This window comes from Idiotropiscis lumnitzeri, chromosome 4, assembly GCF_059441095.1.
Source record: "Idiotropiscis lumnitzeri isolate Australia: NSW breed Sydney's pygmy pipehorse chromosome 4, RoL_Ilum_1.0, whole genome shotgun sequence".
Lineage (NCBI taxonomy): Eukaryota > Metazoa > Chordata > Actinopteri > Syngnathiformes > Syngnathidae > Idiotropiscis > Idiotropiscis lumnitzeri.
In genome coordinates this window covers 16,198,370-16,217,434 of record NC_142394.1, presented here as the reverse complement: position 1 = coordinate 16,217,434, position 19,065 = coordinate 16,198,370, and the positions used below count along the sequence as shown (strand labels likewise).

Genomic DNA, 19,065 nt, shown 5'->3' with positions numbered 1-19,065 from the left:
CTTTGGGCTGATGTTGGAAACAATTATGTTTGTAAATTGAAACAGGCGGTAGGTAGTCTAGTACTGGGGGGGAAAAAATCCTACAATATAATATTTGTATGAAAAGCACCAAAATGTCAAACACTCAAATGAAAAACAAGTACGCCGATGACTCAAATGTGCCTTCTTGTTCCAAGATCAACATCCCGTAAAGCAAATACTGAACAAACCTTCGTAGTCAGGAGCCGAATGATAAATGTTCCTTTTTATTTATCTGGCAAAATAACAAAAAGGGAAGCATTTGGAGTCGAAGCCAGGAAATACAAAAATATAGATGAAATGATTTATTTCCTCTTCCTCCAAATTGACAAAAAAAACCTATTTCTTTGGATCAACAAATAATGTGGACTATATACTGTATACTATAAGACATCTTTTACACGTAGGCGTAAATTGAGGTTCAGACGCATCATGCAACATCCCGCGACTCAGTGAATTGGTCCGGGATAGAGCAATGTCCTCCCATATGGAAATGCCACTCTCGCTCTCCTCATTTATTTATTAAGTACAGCTCTGGAAAAAGTTAAGTGGCCATTGCAAGATGATCGCTTTGTCTGATTTTGCAATTAATAGTTATGTGGTTGAGTCAAATGAACATCTGAGTGTTATTCTAAAGTACCAAAAACATAATTCCCAAATACAAATATTGTCAGCCATGATTCTTTTGTAGCACTTGTGGTACGCAGGCTCCCTCTTGTGGTGTGTGAAAGAATCACTGAATTAAAAGTTCAACGGACATATTGTGAGAGTGTCTTAATTTCTTTTTATTCCAGACAGTTCTATTCAACTTTCAAATTTCCATTTAATCTTTTCCATTGGTTTATTTGTTGAAAAATTGTTTAGGCACTATTTCCACACCGTTTTTACAGTAAATATTATTATGTGGTTGTATGTGATACTTGGTGTAAAAAGTTTGAGAACCATTGATTTAGAGCATTTATTTGCAGAAATTGGAAAAAAATGAAAATAACCAGTGTTTCTTTGGTTTCTTAATTTTCTTCCAGAGCTGCATTTTGAACAAATGTATCCCTTAATTCACAGGAAACCAACTCCTCTCCACCAAAGCCCTTAGTCTCTCTCTGGTGTGTGTAGAGTCCCAAACAGGAAGTAAAGCTCTACTCCTGCAGTGTGGCCACGCGCTTGGTCGGGGGCACTAGGTGGGGGGGCAGCGTGGCGGGCAGCTCGTGGCCTTCCAGCTTGACTTTGATCAAGTGGTTGGCAAGGGCGAACTCTTCGTTGTCGAGGAGGCCGTCTCTGTCTACGTCTGCCAGCTTCCAGATCTTGCCCAGCACCGTGTTGGGCAGTTTGGACTTGAGCATCTCCTTCTTGGCGGCGGCCCCGGACACTTTGCCGTTGATAGGCGACAGAGTGTAGAAGATCTCGTCATATGAGGGCTTGTCGCGGTTCACCACCCATTCTAAGTCGTCGATGCCTTCGCCGGCGCCCTCGCCGTAGCCGTGGCCGAAGGGGCCGCTCATGGTTCCTTCGAAGGCGCCGCCCTTGACCGAGTTGCTGGGCAGCGCCGCCTCCTCCTGGCGCACCAAGGCCATGAGGCGGGCGATGTCGTTGGCCAGCATGTCCTCCACCGCCTCCAACAGCTTGGGCTTCATGGCGGCGAACTTGGAGAAGTCCTGGGCGTTGAGCAGCTCCTGAGGACAGAAAACAGGAATTGGGGATAGAAATAGATTGGTCTTCCAATGGCCACGCACAAGCAGGATTTCCTGGCAAACCAGGAAAAATAAATCTGTTCCACATCCTGGAGGACAACGTGAGGAAAAGATGGGAGGTAAAGATGAAGCCGGGTATGCATTCAAACCTCGGTTCACCAACAAATTGCGCTCCGGTAGGTGAACAAGGACAATTCAAGCGCAATGCTCGGTTGTGCTTTGTCTCGCACAGGGAAAATTAACATTATTTAATGTTTTAACAATGTAAGGAAAGTAAAGACTTGGAATTGATTCGTTCTATTTCCTTAAATAGGGCAAATACTTTCCTTTGCAACCTTTTTGGTCTGTGAACAGATTCTTGGAATCCATTACATTTGTAAAACGTGGTTTGACTGTCCAGTAGTTCCTTCAGTAGGTAAAAGCTTAATTTGTTCTGTAAACTCTTTTCCCATGGAAATGAATTCATATTTTCTGTCCAGTCTGAAATTGACCGTGTTATTTCTCTAACACATCAGATTTAAATGATAATAGTTATTTATATATATATATATATATATATATATATATATATATATATATATATATATAATATCTATGAATTAAGGGATAGGGATAGATTCAGCAACAGATGGAAATTCTTTCTGAAAATATTCTTAGAATATTGAAAAAAAAATGTGTGAATGGGTGACTTCACCTGTGCTTACTTTAAAAACATACATTATTTACATAATGTACACAATTGAACTGTTTTTGCTGTATATTTCAATTCAATGGCCCCTGTGCTGCGGGTTCTGATGTGCGTACCTTGGCCACCTGGGGGCAGTATCACACTGACAGAGAAACAAGAAGAAGAGTTTCATAAGTGACTCAGAAAGCTGCAGGGATATTAGTCATTTTTGTCAAAGGATGAAGAATATATGCCTGTGTGTATTGTTTCTCTACATGTGTTGCGCCATGATTGTGCTCAAATATCTTCACTTAGAGGGTTGTAACTCCGCGACACTGATAGTCTTCATAATCCCAGTTTTCCATTGTTTGTTAGCAATAAGCTAAACACACTTTATTAAGGCAAAAGCTATGTGGTTGTTTTGAATACAAAACAAGTCATTTTCTTTGTTTTATGTTGTATTTGGCAGGAAACATCAACCCTTTTTTTTTTTTTTTTCACAATTTTTCATGAATTGCCAAACACCTCGCTTTTTAGATTGGACACTTTTTTTTTCTGCCTCACAAAGGTCAGTCTTGGAACTACAGGTATGTGTTAGTTGTGTTGATCATCAAGTAAAATCATTAAGCACACATAGCGATTTTTTCCCTCATCTCTCATATTTTAAAAAGATATTAAAATGTGTGCCCTCATACTATACCTGCTTAATGGTATCGTGACTACTTTTGCCCTTACCTGCATTTTAGCAAGGTTGGGGAAGTCTCCAGGCGAGATCTGGTGCTCTTTCTCCACCTTCAAGTAGATCTCGCCCAAGTTGGCAATCAGCTCTTTCTTCTTCGAGTCCTTTCCAAACACACTCGGCATTTCCTTCTTCAGCGAGCAGATTATGTACGCGTGCACCTGAAAGAGGATTAAAAGGTCAAACTTTTGCGGAGGAAACAGGCTTTCAGTACACAATATTCACAAGGTCACATATTGTCCTTGTAATGTCCAAATATGATCAATTTCAAATTTCTTCACAAATCAAATCGATACTATTGGTGAGTCCCCACGTTGCCTGTGTTACGCACCATTAACCAATTTAACGTGTTAAATCTATTGAACACGTTAGATTAAAAAAAAAAAAAAAAAAAAAAAAAGTTAACCTCATTCACACTCCACAGGTGCCATGAAGAATTGTGTGGCCTAAAGATTGAAAGTCAGGATATTTTGTAGACAATGAGTGAAAATCACATTTCAGTGAGTCTATTTTGTTAAAAAGGGAAAGCTGGAAAGCTTCGGTGCAAACGGATGCTTGTACGCCTCGGTGGTATGTTCGTACAGATTCATTTCTGACTATTAACTGCGTGCTCAGATTTTCGTTTTCTCTATTACATCACTCTTAGGTCTGACACCTTTGAACTAGAGTTTGGCAAAAAGTAACTACGCATTTCCGTCAAGACTTAACATGTACATGGGAGATACGAATACACCACTCCAGTGAATCTGAATGAAATTCCGTTTGGATTTGACATATTTGGTTTATTCCGACTGATGTGTTTTTATAGAACATTTTCAACTCTGTTTGAGGATTCGGTTTCATTTCAATCGTAAAACAAGACTGTCAACTGTAAACCTGGTTAGATTGGTTTCGTTTAATTGGATTGTGCTGGTGTACATAACATTGTATACGGTGAGGGTACCTGCCAAATAAAAACCGTAAAACAAAAAACTACTTTTATGTATTTTCTATAGTACTTGTTCTTATTAGTGGCGCTACTGAGCTGCACGCGATCCTAGTTGACTTTGGGCCTGAAACTGGGTGCATACACGCTTTTCATCTTGAGTGTATCGACATGACTTGATTTTGGAAGCATTAACCTTTGCGAGACGCGCTCGCTTGATGAGGTCGTTGAGTTTTCGTAAAGCAGCGTTGCGGGGCAAGGACTGGATGTCCATGAAGAGGTCCTGCTCCTCGGCTTCAAACAGCTTCCTGTTGTCCGGCACCAGCAGAGGTTGTGCCCAAAACGAGCCGATGTACACGCGCACCACCTGGAGGGACGAGGAACACATTGACACATGAGCAGGCTGCACCCGCATCAATGACGCTGATGACACAGCAATGTGGGTTGAAAGAATAAACAGATACCATTTGTGAAATGTAAACAGCCACCAGGTAGTGTGAGAACAGAAAAAGCACGGCGAGACACTTCAAGTCCTTCAACGTGAATTCTTGCAAGCTGCAAAGTCAGTGAATAATTGTCCACATGACCCTTTGCTTCTTCTGGGATTCGTTTATGACTTTAGCCCAAGTTGAAACATTAACTAAGCAGCACGAGCAGGACCAGAACAAAAAAAAAGTCACATGGTATCATGAGGCACTAAATAGTGTGGTACAATTATCATAAAAACTAATTCAGCCATGATTCAATTACTGTGTCTCACGCCACAAAAAATAAAGTTTGGAACACGCTTCTACTGAAAACGACTGACGTTCCAGTGACCTTGAAAGCAAGGACAGAGGATCCAGGCGACCTCCATTATTTCAGGTCTCATACACAGCGACAAGCACTGGCACTCACATTCACTGCGACGGACATTTTAGAGAATTCATTAACATTAACACACTTGTTTTTGGAACGTGTGAGGAAGCTGGAGAAAACAAGCACAGGGGGGGACGGTGTGTTGGGGAAATTCATTTTTGCATCGAAAAATGTCAAACACTCATCATAAAAAAATATATATATTTTAAGTAACATTTGAACTGTTATACAAGTGTTAACTGTGCCTGAGCTGTGGAACAATCATCAAAAAACAGACCAAAATGAAGGATCTGATCTCATTGAACAGTGTCAAATCGAAACTTCAGTCTGTGCTTCACTGCATTTGCGTTTAAAGAGATGCTGAGGAAAACTGCTGGAAGTTGCGTAATGAGATAGTTTGTCCAGTCAAACCTGTTTTACAGGTTTGCTGCCTGTCTTGACCATCAAAGCAGAAAAGAGATTTTCATTCTCAATGACTTTTTTCTTTTTCTAAAAAAAAAAAAAAGTCAGAATAAAAAAAAAAAAAAAAGTATGTTATCTACTGCTAATTGTAATTGAAAAAATGTAGAGTACAATATTGTTTTGTTCTGACTTTTGGGGACACAACTACAAGACCTCATTCCAGTCATTCATTACCCTATAAAAATCTTTTTAAAATCAAGTTTATTAAATATCCCAGATTTTAGTCATTAAACATTCACACAACCAGGATTTTTTTTTTGGTTGTAAAATTGTGGTGTGAAACAGTGAAAAGGTTTGCGTGGTACATTAAAGCAATAATAAACCAGTCTAAAAAAAAATGTATAAATATATGTTGCAAAAGGTAATGGCGGCTAGACGCATCGTATGCACAGTGTACATACATGTGCAGTCGTGTACGTACCTGAGATGGGAGCAAATGTCAGGGCCAATAATATAAACTGAAAATAAATATCAACATGCTGCACATATAATTTGACATTGTGTCTTCATGGGCAAATGAAAGGATGGAGAGGAATGCGTTTCACATTCTGTCACCCGTACACGTGCTTGACTTGCTGCTCATACTGAACGGAGTTTAGTCTTTCATGAGAAAGTAAATATAAATGGTAAAACTCTGGCCGATTATTATTTCATAATATTGATCAGGCCCGAAATAAAACCACAAACGACGCTTTGTGAGAAACTTGCATCGTGTGTACCTCTGGCGTGTTGATAATTTTTCCCAGGGACCACATGAGTGCCCCGTAGACCCTCATCAGCTGCTGGGTGCTGATCTGGTCAGCCTTGTTCAGGACCACGCGCATTTTGTCCTCATGGTTCTTGAGCGCGCGGATCACCTCGGAGAACTCGTCGGAGATGTCCAGCTTGTGGGCGTCGAACAGGAGGATGATGCGGTCCACGCGCTCCGCAAACCACTCCAGCACGGCGGCAAAGTCGTACCCTGCGGGCGGGAGCAACACTGGGGGGTGAGGAATTCACCTGCACGCACATGTTTACTTTGCATGTCCTGCTGTGTGTGTGTGTGTGTGTGCTTGTGAGAGACAATTCTTGAAACGCACAAACTGTGTGCTTTCACATCCACTTCTCTAGAGGAACTAATAGAGGAAGATTTGGTTCTTTGCTCAAGTGTTTTGACACTTATTAGTACTTCCAGAAGTTTCGTTACCTCAAAATGAGAGTTCATACATTCTTCCCAAGGACAATTTCATACATTTCTCAAACATCCCACACACGTTATGAAATACATACAGTATTGATTTAAATAGATACGGTACACACATTTTTTTTTAAACCAAATTTGGAGCTGACTTTGGGAAGCTTTTTGGGAGCAGAGACAATTTCAGTTTGTACATTTAAGCCAGAAAATTATGATATCAAAAAGACTTCTTGTGACAATGTGGCTCCTCAAACGCATTTCTGCTCTCTTTTTGTGCCTGTCAAGCCTCTTGTTTACTCCACAGTGGTGAACTTGTCTTTATACCTGTATGACATTTAAACAATAATTGTTTCGATAATTAAACAACTGAAGAGTTTATAAAAGTTTCATGATAGTGACTGATTGTTTTCTTAAATTAATTCTGTTTACATCAGATGCTAAGGGGAAAAATGTGGCCTTAATTGAGAACATCCAGTGTGACACAAAGGCCCGTGTCACCACGTCGGACGTTCCGCTGTACTTTTTGACTTTCACATTTAAAAAGGAGAAATTATAGTGTACAGTTTCTTAATAGCAGAGTGGGAAATAGTCCAACACGCGTCATGTGCCGAAGTACCCAATAAGCAAACTTTTCACAGATCTACTTGCTTGAAGAGAAAGATCATTCTAAGCACCTAACCTTATTTCATCCTACATTTGAAAATGGCCTGTCGCATTTCAAACAACCCCGGGAAGTCAGTGACAAAAAGCCAGTCCGCTGAGTACATCCGATTTTTGTTTGCTCTCCATTTCAAAACTCTGCAATGCGAATTAATTCCGAATGAAATGTTTTCGCACTACTCCAGCCAGTTAACTGATGTTTCATTATTGTCGATCAGATAAGAAGGGTGGAGCTACTTGCCGTGGTTATCTTTTAACTAAAATTACGTAAAACAATGCATTGTGGGTATCAGTGCCAGGATTTAAGTGACCTCTCCCCGAGTGGGTTGTGGATAAGAGTTTGGAAGAGTAAAAATCTGAGTGTAGCGCTGAGAACGGAATTTTCAGTGCAGACTCACATCCTCGGCCTCCTTTATTGGAGAAAAAAATAGGCCCTAAGGTCAAAGGCCACAACAGCAACAAAAAAAAGAGTCATAAAAAAAAAAACATTGGAAAACCCAAGTGACTTCTGCTTAAAGCAGCAAGCATCAAATGATTCCCTCAAAGAGTGTGTTTTGCTTTTTATATTTGTTTAAAATTTTTAACAAAAAGTTTAGGAAGCTCCAGAGTCATCAGCATGACATAAAAAGTTGAATGACTTAAAAAAAAAAAAAATCAGAAATTTCAAAATAACCTCAATGTTAAATTTTCACTCATCTTTGTTTTAATGTCAATCAAAAAGAAAAACTCAGAATGTTCCCAGGCCAGCATCTCAAAAAGTTAAATTTAACAAGTTCCTTCAATCAACGGTTTTAAATTGATTTATTATCGGCCTACGGATTTAAAAATAAATAAATAAAAGGCTGACGTCGATAATCTGTCCATTCTTCTTCTGCCAGAAGATAAAAATGTTTTTTTTTTAAATAATGCAAACACTGTGAAAGGCATTTTTTTTTTGCATATCGACTACTTTACATTTGTTCTGAAATACAAACAAATTAGAGCTCAACCAACATCCCAGGACCGATTATGTCCGACCTCAGAGTGTCCACTGAATCCTGAACTTTCTCCATGGACAACAGAAGAGATTTGATTAGAGGCGTGTCATCGACTCTCTCTACAAGTTGATTCCGTTGGAACACAATCTGCAATCAGCACCGCATATCTGCTGCACACGCATTCCTTCCCACCCTTTGTCTGCATCGGCACACGAGCATAATAAAGGCTGAAGCCAGAGTGGCACTGGACAGGCAGAGGGAGGGGAAGAATGAGATAACACGGGAAATTAAAGAGCGAAAAGAGCCAGCGACAGTGAGTGAGGGCAAGTGAAAGTAAGCTCCCAGTTTCCTGTGCGTGGCTGACATGTGTGAGAAGAGAGGAGGGACATATTTAAAGAGCCCTACGGGGAGACAGCGGAGGACATTTTGCTCATTCTATCTGCTTTCTATTTTTTTCAACACGTGTCAGGAAGAGCAGGCCTAAGAGACAGCTGCACAAGCATGAGGCTCACTTATAGCCTGCATGGACAACTGCTGCTCCTTCAACGTACGTCGAAAACACGCAGGGATGCCCGCGCGACACATCCCGACACGCCATATAGGGCAAGAGAGTGGCCACTTCCTGAGCAAGGCAAACATGGGTGTACGCGAGTACACATTGCAGATCATTAGGTGACACCTTCCATCTATCTCATGGCTGCGGCGTTATAAGATCGAACGAACCAACAAGTTCATTCAGTGAAAATTCTCAAACTTTCCAGGAGATTAGTTGAGATATTTTATATCTATTCAACGTAAATAAGTACAGTGTAACCTCGATTTAACAGCCCTGCATCCAATGGAGTCCAGATTTAATGGAGTCCACTCCAAACGCCCCCTCGTACAGCAGCTGTCAACGTTTCGTGCGTTGCATATTTGACCGCAATTGGCAAAAGTAAACAGCAATGTGGTGCAATCGACAGACAGACTGGTATATGCATGTATTTGGATTTCCGGGTTAAACAGCAGATTAAACAGCTCACATGTGCATGTGGCGGCCATGTTGGCAGGGGCGACTTCCCCATCAAAGGAAAGCATTTGCTGTGGCAACGCTGTCAACTGAAATGGACATCAAAGTGCCAGCAGGCCGTGAACAATTCATGACCGAATCCAGAAACAAGTGAGCTGTGAGGTTCGCAATGCGAGCCCGTGACCCCTTTGACGTCAATTTCAGTTGCCAGCAGGTGGCAGTGCTGCATAACATGTCAACCTCCTTCGATGGTATAAATCGGGTGCTTTAATTTGATTTAAGGAATAAAATAAACGCAACTTTGAGTTGTATAAAGAGCTCATAGCAATACTTGGTGGCCTTTGGACAAACTTTAGCTGTTCCCCTCTCTTTTGACCTTATGACTAAACCTAAACGCTATGAAATCAATGTGACATTTTCTGCTCAGCCAAATCATAACAGCAGTTTAGATGACTGATTTCATCACTTTATGATTCACCATATAACACCGAACCCCATTTGTTGGCTACGCCAAAAAAATCTAATAAAACAAGTGTAACGCAATGAGATTCGTACTTTAACGTGTTTTTAATTCTTGCAGCATGCCTCGTTGTGGACCTAAATTGTTCTCTGTGAAGCCTTTCGAAATCCAGCAAACATTCCGCCCAGCAACTGTCACTTTGATTGAACTCCATAGAAAAACATAGCTTGTTTGACAAAATATGCTGCACATTATACATTCTACATTTAACAATGAGCTAATGCTCTTTTTAAAAGGCAGCTTATAAAAGTCGACAGCAATATGAGGGTAGAGATGGTATGCGAGTTTGCTGTAGTCTGGTGCCTGATATCCGCACAGAGTGTTTCAAGTCTATACGCACCTGTTTGTATATGATACAGTAGAGTACAGTATTGTAGCAGTGTTTGTACACAAACAAGGCAAACTGGCGTGTGTGTATTAGTGTACAGTACACTCATAAAAGGTGCAGGGTGCAAAAGTAAAAGGTGTCTCTTTTGGAGAGTCAAGGTCACCTTAATAATCATCACAAAATCTGAACCACTCACTATGCACATTCACACTCCTGTTGGAAATATTATTTTTGGGATCAGTTTGTTTGTGTGACCCTTTTAAATGTCTCCTTGCTGAACTCCTCGATTCACTCCAGCTGCTGCTTTTTTTTCCCCCTGCGCTGTCTCAAGGGAATACTGGACTCAATAAAAAAACAGATTGCATATCAGCGCACTGAGCAACGCACGCGGTGGGGTAACTCAGAATTCACCATTTTACTCGACTTCCTTTTCTCTGATGACAAGAGCTCTCCATCGCTACGTATACACTTCCTTCCGTAGCGTACAAAAAAAGGAAGACGTTTTTTGCGAGTCATCTTGAGTCATATGAAAACTGTGCATGTCGCACTTTTGATGCGAGAGCGCAGCATGTGAATAGCGCCGAAAAACGGACGCGCGGCATTTCTTCATGTAGTGGGCGAGAGCATTTATTTACTTGACTGCAGTCAGTATCAGAGCTTTAATTAGGGAAAAGTGTTGAATAGAGTGGCCCACAAAGGCATTTGGTGGTGCGAGTCATAGTAAAGGTAGTTACAGTGACTGATATCGATATAATGATATTGATTCCCCGAGGAGAACAAATAAGAACACTTGAGGTGTGCCGTTTATTTATTGAACTCAGAAGAATATACCCAGTGATCTGTGAATGACTTGATGTCATTGGGATGAATAGAAAGCAAAGTGGGCCGGAAGGAGGGGTTGGTCTAGGCGCTATACAACTACAAGGTAGAGTGACAGGAAATGAACTAAAAGAGATGCAGATTTTACTTTGACCTGTTTTGTTAGATTTAAGGCCCGTCTTGAAATACAACTTTTTTTGTTCTATTTTCATATTGTGTATTTTAATGTATTTTGGATGTATTATTGAATTCCCTGTTTGGTTATTCAGGCACGCTTGAAGCTCTCCGTGTTGTATTTGTGGGGTGTGGCGAGTAGGGTGTGGTGTGTATTGGCCAGACCTCGACTGATCCTCTGCTTCTCTCCTGACAGGATTCCGGGAGTGTCGATGATGCTGATGCTCTCCAGGACCGGGTTGGGCAACTGGGCACACATGAACCTATTTGGGAGAAAAGAGGGGGAGGCATCAAGTACAGTATAAAATGGAAGAGAATAAATATAAGAAGAAAAGGAGAGTGTGAAAAAAAGAGCACGAGGCAAGCTAGAAGAGGTGTAGAAAAAAAGCTCAGTGTGTACATAAGTCGAAAAGTAAATAGACAATAATGGAGCTTTAAATAACTCGTTTTCAAACTCAAACATGTGAGCAACACCTGTTAAGACAGACAGGATAATATCAGCACAGTTGGAATACTTCTTTTGACATTTGGGGAATTTGGATTATTTATAGATGCTGTCTATTTTTCAGTTTATCTCCACCAGTTAGAGTTGCTTCACTTTGACTTGCAGTCCTTTGTGTGTTCATTACGACACGTTCACAAAATTCTACCAAATGACTGCGGTCTAAACACGAGTCAGTAAGTTACAACAATAATGCAAACAAATCTTTAGCTTCAGCACTTCAACTAATAACAGTGAACTAATCTAGACAGTGACACGATAGAAATAAATATATTTATAAATCAAATATACATATATAAGTCCAAGTCAGAAAGCAAGTCATATTACACACAGACATAAAGGACAAAATGTGTTTGTTTGTTTTTTGCCTAACTTATGCTATTGCAGTCAGGACAAAGAATGCGATTGTCAGACAGCCTGGAGCTTAGAGAAGGCCTTGTCGCGTTCAGTCAAACTGAAGCAATACTCAAAACAAGAGCTCTGAGGCGCTGGGTCATGAGACTGGGGGAGCCTTGCTTTTACTTTCATGCTGAAACCACACAAAGGCACGCGCACACACAACCGCAGCACCAACCCTAACCGAGTTCTCGTAGCACACAATGAAAATAGGAAAATCGAAGGAGGAAAGAAAACTGAGCATGTAACATGTGATCTGCCATGAGAATACGATTCTGTTTGTTCTAGATAAGAAACATGCAGGATTTTTTCGCCATTCTGTCATAGCTGCCGGCATACTTGGGAATTTTGGCTTGGGGCTTTCCATTTAGCCGTCAATCCCAATAGTTTCCACACAGAGCTTGACTGGAAAAAAAGGAAGGGGTGAACTAGAATTCTCTGAAGTGAGAGGCACGGGATCCCTGCAACTATGTGACCTTCGTCACTCTTCAATTATGTATCAAGTGGGTGCAAGAACCTGCAGCCGCACTTCTTTGCTAAAATAACACCAATGGTTAACGTCTACTGTATGTCCTGAGACTAAAGGTTAGGTTCATGCCTCACTGCTTGACCTGTGACCTCCCACCATATATTGTAAAACCCACTTCCTGTTGACAAAGAGGAAACAGGTTTGAAGGCTACCGATTTGAGGTACAGGACTGCTTTCAAATACAAAAGTCCGCATTTGAGCAACTAAGCGTATTTTTACGTATGTTTGCTTCTCCAGGAGCTCTTGTGATTTGTCGCTTAACTGTCCATCCTCGTTTTAGGCAGTGCGTGCGTCAGATTCAGGAAAAGCGCAGAGTCAGTGTCCTGGAATTAAAAGCCAGGAGAAGGACAGGACGAAGCGGGACCAGTGCGGAACTTACACTTTGCTGACTCAGCCTTTATTGATAGCGGCTCACTGTTTGGGGCCCCCGACTGACTGTGGAGGCAATTTTAACTACAAAGGAAGGAGGGCAAGAAGTTCATGCTTCCGTGTGAACGCAAGGCATTTAGCAATGTTTGACTTAATGACTTACAGAGCTATACATAGGGTTCAAAAGAAGAAAAAAAAAAAAAAAGACACCCATTGTTACCTTTGGAGTTTGAAGGCGTGAGGATCATATGACTAACTTGTGCTTCTTTTCTTTATGGAAGGACTGCTTCTACCAAAGGTGCGCCTATTCGTTAAAGAGTAATCTGCAGCATAAATGACAGCTGTTAAACAACTAAATTTTTATATTAGCATCCGGCCCCCCCCTTTTATAACCTATATTAACATAGACTATCAAAAATATATTTAAAAACATTTGTTTTTTTACTCAATTACTTAGCCTGAAATAACTATTGCTCACCATCTACAACTCCTTCTTAATTAGCCTACACACCAAAGCAAAAAAGAGCAAATTCCAATTGCAAATTCCATTCAAAGCAATCCACAGGTTTGTGACACGACAGGCCGGCGTCCAAAAGGGTGACAAATGATGCAGAGATGCACAATGGGCTATGTTTACGCACAATCTTATCTGGTTTCCTCCCACATCTCTAATACACTCGAACGGATGAATCGTCCACAGTGAAGTCCGGCACCGCCACTCTTTTAGGGGCCTTATCAGAGATGCGTTATTTTGTTTTTCTCAGCTTGAGTGATGTTGTTTAGTAGAGTGCAGAAGAAAGGGCAAACAATTTGCTAAATTGCAGGAAATTACTGCAATGGAAAGTGGAAATGGTGTCACTGGATTGCTCTTGCTTGTCCTGACAACGGTGAAGGAGAACAGTATTAGCTCTGACTGATATTATGCTAGTAAGGTAATCATTTAAAATTATTACTACATAGAAATGTCCGCAAAATAAGCATTATTTCATGGAACTATAGAGTATATTCGGACTGGGAAAACTAGGACTGTAATAGAGGCAGGACAACAAAAGCCTATGTGTAAGGTAGGAGTTGAACCAAATAATCGACTAGTTGACAAGTTGACAATTCAACTTCATCCGAGAGAGAATATCAGTTTCTCCTCATTTTAAAAATGACCACTAAAACTGTCCATAATGAGTAATGAGCATTACTTTTCTTTTTTAGGGAACTCCAAAGGCAAAACACGGCTGCAATATGATTGGCTGCTTGCAAAGAGCTCTAAACAAGCCGACTCTTTGAAGATAATTGCAGAATATTTTTCCTCTCCTTCTCAGTTAAGCAGAGAGGGGAGGGAAGAGCAGTTGCATACAGGCGGGAGGAAAGGGGGAAGGACGAAGACGAGAGCATACATGGATCTGTTTTTGTTATGTCGAGTAATGTAAAAAAAAAATAATAATATATAGATAACATGGTACCAGTGGGTACGAGTTAGCTCCAAGAACAACATTAGCAACCTACAGGTCTGTTCTAGAAATCACTCACAAGGTATGGGGCATTGTAACTTACTAGGAAGAATTAAAACAGAAAGCACTGAATAGTTCTTTCTTTTAATTTAATTTTCTTAATGAGCCAAAGATTCTATACTTTTCATGCGAGTTCAATGAGGGAATTAAAAACACTGTTTGTAATTACCCCTCCACCCAAAAAAATAGAGACACAGAGAGATATAATTTTAACTTTGATAATACTAATTAAAATTATTTTTGCTCATGGTTATACATTCACAGTCTAATATTGCCCGAGGAAAAATCTGTTACTACAAATCATGTCAGAATATATAGCCTGTATTCTAACATTATATGGAAGATATTTTTTCAATCCTCCCAAAACAAATCAAGCCTGTTCATTATGCAACAATTTGTCTGAGTGTGTTAGACTTGATTGTTCCAGTAAAGGGTGCCCCCACAGTGAGGGTTGGGGGGTGGGACGGGGAGGCATCCATCCATTGTCGACAGGAAGTAGTGCTATAAACAAACTGCTTTTACACATAGGATGACACAACAAATCCACATAATACAGGGTGGAGCAACATATGAGAACGTATAAACATGTGTTTTGCCGGTATGAATCACAGATCATCAGACCACTTCTGGTGCTGTCAGTATCTCGTGGTCTAAAAAGAAAACCTGAAGATAAACCCTGAAAGTCCACACAGGGAGGTAATGAGGAGGTCAGTATCTTTTTTAAGTATACTTTTTACTGGAATTTTAATCTTGTCCAACTAATTTTTAAAAAAATGTTTCCTTAACAGGACATTCCCAGTGGTTCTACAAAAGTCTACACACCCTTTTCAAATTATGTTGAACAAAATGAGATCAAGATACATATCTACATCATCATCTTTTGGAGATGGGAAGTACAAAAAAAATATATTGAAATAATGAGGTTGCACAAGCGTGCACACCCTCATATGACGACGTTATTAAAGTCAACAAAAATTAACATACTAACTTCAATGAAATTTGAAAAAACATTTTTGTTAACAAAACCAAATAAAATGAAAAAAAACAACACTGACTGAAACTACATTACAGTTTGTAAAACCCAGTGTGCAAAAGACCACTAACTGAAAGTCAAGTCAAGTCAAATTTATCTCAATGGCCCTTAATCACGGAAAAGATTCCGAGGGCTTCACATGTCCACGGTGAGAAATATTCACAACATCCCCTGATCTTGAGGGCAAGGAAAAACTCAAAACTACATTTGATGTACTGTATTAGGTTACAGAGGAAACAAATTTAGGACCTGCAGTTTACGTTATTAAACAATATTTGGTGACTTTCTTATATTATAAAAAAATGTAAATAAAAGTAATGAAAAAAAACTAAGTAAAACAAAAAATATCAACTAATTATACCAAAGTGAATTTAAAAAACAAAAGTCAAAATGAAACAAAAAATAACTATAATGAAAAAAATATATATATATATTATAACACTGCATAGAATGGGATGTGGTCGCTTTCAAAATTACCCAACCCCAATTAAACTCATGGTCGATGGGAGTAAGCACGCATCCACTATAGTGTAAAGTGCATCTGATTAACACCGAATACATTTAGTTCTTTTCTCAGCTTTTCCTAAAATGTGTGTTTTGTTTGGCTTTCGATTTGAGCAAACGTTAACAGCTACTATGAATTGTTCATAATTCCTTGCACGTTAGGTTAAAAAAGAAGCCCCAAATCATTATACAGCCACTGACGTGCATCACAGTTGGTATGGTGAACTTTTGGCAGTTGGGCCAAACATACCTTTTGGAATTATGGCCAAAAAAGTTCAACCTCGGTTTCATCATGACCATGATATTACATGTGTTTGGGATTTTGTTATAGCCCGATTAAACCAAGAGACAGTGGAGTTGCAGACTTTTTGAATCAGTGTGACTAAAAGACCCAAGTGTCTGAATGAATGAGTTTTGACTCAACAACTCAGATCCTTTGGGGCACACACACAAGGCAAGGCAGTCTCACACAAAACGTGTTACAATGTCAGTCAATGACATGTGTGAACCTTTAACCTGCTGGGACAACGTCATTGCACAAGACCCGCTCACAGTGGAACAATAAGGGAGGTGGCTTCCCTGCTGCATGTGATAAGAATGCACAGTTTGGAGGTACCGGTTCAAGCGAACCTGCTGCCTGGCAACATCACCGACGAGTTTGTCTTCAGTCAAGTGGCCTCTTGAAGAGTGTGTCGTGCCTGGGGCAGGTGTTCACATAGAATGTGGTTAACGTGGACCGATTGATACCTCCTAACATGTTGGCTGAAAAGTGCAAGGAACATTCACCCATTTGCTTTGCCTCACACACACTGGGGAACTTCCATCCATTCTCTATTCAGCATATCCTGAGTAGGGTCATGGGTCAGCTGGAACCTATCCCAGATGGCTTTGGGTGAGAAGAAAGGTACCTGAAGACTAACAACAATTCACACTCACATTTACACCTATCAACTATTTAGTCTTCAACTAACTTGAGATGCATGTTACATTTTGTATCATCAGAGGACATGCAAACTCCAAACAGAAAGGCCAGGCCGAGGTTCAAATCCAGAATGCCGGAACTGTGAGGCAGAAGTGCTACTATTTCCACAAAACAGTATCACATTTGGGAAGTGATGAAAGTCGGAAATTCACACAAACGTGACACATCTTATAACATTGTGTAACAGCCTGTAGCTGACTGAAACTGAAAAAGAGCGAAAAAGGGCGTGTTGGGAGGGGGGTGTTGTCGGTCATTCAGACGTTACACTCTAATACCCGGGGATATTTGAGTGTTTCTATAACCAGTGGTAATTATAATTTGATTAGTTTTCAAAACTTATGAGCCGATCAGTACCTGTTAAGGAAGGCGTTCCCAAAGGCGTTGAGTTTGCGGAAGGGCTTCTTCGGGTCGACAACCAGCGCGTTACCCGGGATCACCCCGTCCTGATCCCCGTGCATTACCGCAATAAACGAGTCCGTGGTCGGCTCGGGCCCGATCCGCATACCGGGGAAGTCCTGCTCCATGAGGTGGCGGATGAAAGTGGTTTTGCCGGTGGAGTACTGTCCCACCAGCAGCACCATGGGCTTGTTGTCGAAGTCGGCATCTTCGAGGGCAGGAGAGTGGAAGTCGTGGAATCGATACGTGTCCTCCAGAGGGAAGAGTTTGGTCCGGTAAAGCTGCCGTAGCCCGTCCGCCACGTTTTGAAACAGCTCGGGGTCCTTTTTTAAGGTCTTCCTAAACATGGTGTATGAACTTTATTGACACAACTGTGTCAGAATCCCCCTTCGACGTGAACGTGGTGTAATAGTGCGACTGTCTCGCAGCGTCTCGCGGGTTAGCGGCCCGTCGGAATGAAGCAATGGCTGGGCGAGGTCTGGCAAGTTTTTGTCCCCACCCTCCACAGTGCTAGCAAGCCATAGAGCGCCACACACTCCTCTTGAGGACGAGTCACTTTTTGAGCAGATGCCAATTTTTTTTTTTTACATATACAAAAAAAAACACATATTTAGTTTACAATTATGATGTGATATTAATATATATTTTAGTTTTTCGTTTCTTCGATTATGGTTAATATCTTGTTTTTTTGTGACGTTGGGTCACCTGACGTTATACGGCAACTCAGAGTAGCCATTTTCATTCTCATTTTCCAGTCGCAAATTATTTGAAGTGAAAATGTGTTCATTTTGTATTAGGGCGTTTTTAACCATAGGCTTGGTCACGTTTGCGACATCGTTGTCTAAAATATTAAGGAATAACTATATCCGAAAATCTATTCACCAAGCACAGGTTTATTACTGTACTTTTTATTTATTTTTTTTAATTAAAATTTTTATTAAAGATCCATTATATCCTCCTCCACTTTTTATTTTTTATCATGGAACAGATTTGTCATCTAGGTTCGCTTTTAATTATTTTTAGTCATGTAATTTCCGCAGACATTTTTTAACCAACATTTATTAAGAGTATGTGCACCTTACCGTAGTCAGTTGGGGTGCTAATTAATATTATGATATCAGCAACACTGATTATGAATCCACAATGTTTTTCGTTTCTTTTTGATACCCTGGAATTTTTAACTTGTAAAAATCTGACTAACGTGCTATTTGAGTGGCATCAGCATTATTGTTTGTCAAACAGATCTTCATTTTGAGATTTTCTTTTCTATTTAATTAAAAACCTGACCCTTTGTTCAAATTTGACATAACTGGAAGGCCCATATGGGCTGGAGTCATTAAAATGTACATTATCATTGTTAAAACTCCTGTATTTAGTCTTTCATTTCATTCGCCCACCAATGTCAAATAATCTGAATATTGTGAATAAAAAAAGTGATGTTGAATAACCAATCTATACTGCTGGTAGTTATTTGTGTATTAGCCCGTCTCATGTGATTTTGGACGACATACACAATACCTGTAGCCAACCAACCATTCACATATTCACACCTATGGACAAATAATTTAGAGTCTCCCACGAACCAAAACGAGTCTGTTTTTTAAGGGACCAAGTCACAGTACCAGAAGCAAATTAACGCAAGCCTACACTGAGATTTCAACTTTAGAATTGTGAGGCAGATATGCCAACCACTTGTTCACCATGCTCCCCACATCACCATAAAAATGGACAACAAAAAAGAGAGAATGTCTTTTCAATTTATTTTATTGACAGAACAATTACAATATGCAACAACTGTGATCTACGGGATGTAGCCTACATAGAGGTT

At 40.3% G+C, this 19,065-nt stretch overlaps 1 protein-coding gene across 1 annotated transcript; it reads right to left on the bottom strand.

Moving 5' to 3' along the window:
• Positions 1 to 224: 224 nt before the first annotated feature.
• On the bottom strand, positions 225 to 17,755 carry ehd1a (EH-domain containing 1a). The gene is made up of 6 exons (XM_088293591.1): positions 17,196 to 17,755; positions 11,187 to 11,284; positions 6,077 to 6,318; positions 4,234 to 4,404; positions 3,109 to 3,273; positions 225 to 1,688 (listed from the first exon to the last, which is right to left on the bottom strand). The coding sequence occupies exons 1-6, from the start codon at positions 17,582 to 17,584 to the stop codon at positions 1,155 to 1,157; spliced, it is 1,599 nt and encodes a 532-aa protein (XP_088149717.1). The 5' UTR covers positions 17,585 to 17,755; the 3' UTR covers positions 225 to 1,154.
• Positions 17,756 to 19,065: the final 1,310 nt, after the last annotated feature.